General features: G+C 39.3%; 1 protein-coding gene across 1 annotated transcript in view; it reads left to right on the top strand.

The window, feature by feature from the left end:
- Positions 1-4,327, top strand: part of LOC139146019 (mucin-22-like) — a 25,423-nt gene extending 21,096 nt beyond the window's left edge. The window contains exons 7-8 of the mRNA XM_070717467.1: positions 1,810-2,229; positions 4,101-4,327. Of these exons, the coding sequence (XP_070573568.1) occupies positions 1,810-2,229; positions 4,101-4,327 (647 nt within the window). The remainder of the gene's footprint in view (positions 1-1,809; positions 2,230-4,100) is intronic.
- The last annotated feature ends 614 nt before the right edge of the window (positions 4,328-4,941 follow it).

Raw genomic sequence — 4,941 nt, 5'->3', positions numbered from 1 at the left:
CAGCATTTGAAGGCGCTTTTTGTTAAGTAGTGCGATGTAGGTTTAACGCTTTCCTCGTCCTTAGCACAGGTGCTTGCAGCGTTGCTTGGATAGTCGATCGAAAACCCGGGATCTAAGTGTGAGGCCTAAATAAAGGCCGATCCCGGGTCTTCGATCGACCATCCAAGCAACGCTGCAAGCACCTGTGATCTGCAGTGACTTTGGTCCTGTAGATGACAAGCATATTGGTGGTTTCTTTTAGTGTACATTCGTCCTAAGGTTTATTTCCCTGTTGATAGCGAAGCATTAATTTGCAACATCCATGGAAACTTGAATAACCGTGCTGGATACAAAAACGAACGACTTTTGATGCATTGTCGTCGCACCAATATCACAGGTCCGTTGACGTTTCACAATATCTGTAATATAAGCATATACTAGTATTTAATTTTTTACAGTATTTCTGATCAACGCAACCATGAATTGGGCGTTAAGGGTACACTTAGGTCATACAGTATTCCCACTACAATCTTTAATTTTTTCTCAGACTACAACTGCATCCCTGTCGCTTAACAGCGCCACCTTGTGTTCGTAATGTAACCTCGCAAAATGTCGAAGCTGGTTAATGGCTGATATTATGTGTATTACCATACAATGTCACTCCTCATATATGCATTACTGTACCATTTGAATATAATAAGGGCGTCATTTACCCGGGTACAAATACTGTAACCGCGGTGCAAGATAAACAAGTGTTTTTTTTAAAAGTCCATTGTTCCAATTCAGTATCTAACCACTTCTTCCCATTCCTTTTTCCATGCATCCCTTCTTGTCTTCTCTGACACTCATCTTCTTTTCTCGTTAGTTCTTATCTTTTATTTCAATTCCGAACTAAGTGCAATAGCAATTTGCCAAGTATTGAATTTTTCGCACCACCTAAACGTTGTTTCCTATTAGTAATTTTTTTGATTGATTGAAACTAAACTGCAAATAATAAGGTATATTTCCTATACATAAAATGTTATTGTTGAGTACTATGGCAACATTTTATTATACTTCACCAAATATTGTATGCATTCTACTTGTTATCAACTGGTCGAAGTTATTTCCTTGACTCCCGACATGAACAAAATGACATGAAGGGTTCATGAAACACGCCTTCATTTTCTGTTCTTGCTGTTTTTGCTGTTCGACGCTACCGTCGCATAAAGAACGATTGAAAATACCATGACAATAATAGGGAAGGCGAAAGAAGATACATTTTGCGTTCTGAGACTGTGTCTTCTTGCAACCAGTCTGATTCTTCAAGGTGCAGGTTAGTAATTTAACTTTCATCACCATACAACAATCTTTGGTACGACGTGACGCTGAACTTGCTTCCACCACTGTGACAATTATATTCTACGAACGCTGGACTGTTTTGAAATCACACAGGCTGCAACCATGATGATCTGTCTGAGCACTTTCCTTCAATGTCTCATATTCTTATGGGAACATAAAAAAACCTTGGCTGCGGTTTTCAACTTGGACTGTGAACTGAGAACGTCATATCAGACAGTGTTAGCCTCACAATGGAGAGGGGAAACCCTATGATTAGATCACCTTTACCATATTTAAGTAGTGACATTGGGACATAAATAAACCTTCAACTTGATGTATGTGACCTTTATTTCAAAGGAACTAAAATGCTTATTTTCCGAATGGAAACACGCGTGGTATTGATAATTAATATTTTCCGGAACAAGGGTGTCAGACCATCGATCGCGAATTTGCAAGTTGCATAATTTTCGCGTACTATTTTCTTTTTTTCTCTCTGTGTTTTTCATGTAGCATGTAGATTAAATGAGTTCTCTTACGAGAGTAGCTGCTACCTGGTTAAGAATGGTCCAACAGTAGGTGGAGTCTGGCAAGAAGCGGCCACGTATTGTTCACTGCTTGGCCAAACATCCAACTACCACCTAGCAACGATTGAGAGTGCCGGAGAACAAGAAGTTAGAGCGAGCAATCTGGCTCAGTATGCTGGGGATTTTTGGATCGGTTTGCATTTCAGCTTCAGCCATGAGAAATGGGTTTGGGAAACTGTGCCTCTCTCAGAATTCAATATTTCGAGTGATTTTTCGGCGTTCAATGGCGGTCAACCGACATCCGGGTTCGGAAGTTGCGTTGCTATAGAGAGAGCCTCTCACTATGATTGGCAAAACAGACATTGCAACACGGTCAATGGCTTCATTTGCGAGTACAGAGATCCCGGTAAGTTATTTTCATTTGAACAGATGACAGCATATAGAATAATTTGTATTTAATAAATTATAGATATTGACTTTGCCATCATTAGCTTCCATTTTGGGTATACATTTCAGGTTTAAGTGAAAGTGAAAGACTCAAACTTTTGCTCAAACTTTCCTCAAGGAATATTTCAACCATTCTCTTTTTAAAATCGAGAATAAAAATCGGGAGGATGGCGGGGTCACCGTTCAAATTTTGGTACTTGGGAAACAAATTACCAAAGATTTACCAATATTTCAAATTCGAAATGGCTGCCATCCCTGAGTTCAGTCTGTGGAGAAAAATACAATTTTCGATTTTCGAAAAACTGAGGCGGTGAAAAAATTTTTACGCCTAGTGCTTTAAAATGAACCCTCAGAAGTGGTAGATCAGAATAGAATCGAAAAGGTTTTTTAGAGTCCGACTATCTGTTTCCGGGGCGCATTCTACCTCAAATCGACACCAGGACTCAAACCAATGGATGGCATGGCGACATGAAATGAAACAATCTTTAATACCTTTGTCAATACATTCTAAATTATCACACAGAATCATGTGCCATTAACTTCCATGAGAAATGAGAAATAAATAATTATTGCACATATAAAAGCATACTTGAACAGGTATATTTCTAGATGATACATAAAAAAGACAGCACATTGATTACAAGGGATCATTATATCCCGTGCAGGAGACTCAGAAATAATGATACAAGTCGAGGTATATGTTTTTGAGGATTTCCTTATAGTACAATACAATCAGTGAGAGAAGACTGCAATGAAGGTTTCAACGTATTAATTGGGGGCAATTTTTCTTAAATGCATTTAATGAAATTATTCTCTCACAGATTCTACGCATTCAGCCGGATAAAGATCGCTATAAGCATGCATATCACCATGCCACTGCAAACATTCTTCTAGCACAAGTACCCACACACCACGGAGAAAAGATGTTAGCCCCTAGGGCGGGGAGGGTTGGGTTCTTTGTGCAATGGTTTATCTTATTTTATTAAATTTGACTGTGCATTTCAAATGAAGATTTCGACTCCAAACCGCCTGACTGCTTTCTTTATAGAATCTCCATATTATGACCAATACAAGTCCTTATCATCTCTCCAACCTGACACACATGCCAACTGGCAAATCGGCTGTGTATCAGCCGATTAATTAAGTCAACACCACAGCTGTCCCAAACGTAGTAAAAGTCTTATTTTACTACGTATCGAAATTTTTATTTGAATATCACAGTCCAAATTAATAAAATAAACAAAATAAACCCTTGCAGAAAGAATCTCACCCGCCCCACCCAAGGGGCTGACATCTTTTCCCCGTGGTATGCGTGTACTTGTGCGAGAAGAATGTTTGCAGTGACATGGTTATGTTCATGCCACCCTCCCCACCCCAGGGACTGTATCAGTCTTTTCCCTGTGACCAACCTAGTAACATACATACATACATACATACATACATACATACATACATACATACATACATACATACATACATACACCTACCTACCTACCTACCAACCTACCAACCTACCTACCTACCTACCTACCTACCTACCTACCTACATACATACATACACACACACACACATCTACCTTCCTACCAACCTACCTACCTACCTACCTACCTACCTACCTACCTACCTACCTACATACATGTACCTACCTTCCTATCTACCTACCAAATTACAGACATACATACATACGTATGTACGTACTCTTTCATTGCCAAAGTGTCGTTTGAACAGAAAATCAAACCCCTTTTAGGATCTCCTCTTTAAGCTGTATCGGCGTTACACTAGATTACATCAAGCTTGTTACATACCAAAGTCTTGATTGTCATTGTCAGATACACTGTCAACAACAACAACAACAGCGACCACTGCGGATCTCGAGCACACTACAGTTGTGGAAACCGGCAACGATCTTCCGACTACTTCAACGAGCTTCGGAGAAATGTCACCAACTCAAATGACAGGAATTACAGTATCACCAAGTTCATCACCACCCAGTGAAGAGGGTTTCACAACAAATGAACAAGATGGAGAACACCTTGAATACACAAATAATGTTTAGATCGACTGAAACTAGATCGCCATCTCGCAGAGAAATAGGCAGAAACACGTTTCTTGGTATGAATACGGGTGGCCTGGTGATCTTTTCATCATGGCTTGTTGTGTCATGTGTCCTGGTCGGTATGTGCATTGTGATCGATTTCATTTGCCTGAAAGCCAAATTTCTCAAAGTTCGTCAGAGCAAGAAGTGAATGTTTAGCTCTTTTAGCTTTTACAGTTCGCCTTATATTGTAGCGAACAAGTCACTGGCAATGGCTAATTAAAGGGCCAGTTATGCTAACTTTGATGACTTTTTCATTATTTTCATTTTGTATATCCATTCTACTCTCCAAAGAATGTTGGATGACCAACCATCTAGCTTGTCAACTTAGCGTCTATATGTGCAAAATGCATTGTTATTATTTATATTTGAATTCTAGTACGGACCAGAAGTCACTTTTCAACAATAGAAATGCAGTTTACACATGTACACATACGGGCTGAGTTGACAAGCTGAAAAATGTGCATATCAGCATGCTTTGGGGAGTTATCAAATGCATATTGGCACCTTTACAGCAAACTTGCACCTGTTGAATATATGACGTCCTTTACATGCACAAAACTTGGGTTTTTTTA

This window comes from Ptychodera flava, chromosome 12 (genome assembly GCF_041260155.1).
Source record: "Ptychodera flava strain L36383 chromosome 12, AS_Pfla_20210202, whole genome shotgun sequence".
Lineage (NCBI taxonomy): Eukaryota > Metazoa > Hemichordata > Enteropneusta > Ptychoderidae > Ptychodera > Ptychodera flava.
The sequence above is the reverse complement of the archived record's forward strand: the minus strand, read 5'-3'. Positions and strand labels throughout refer to the sequence as shown.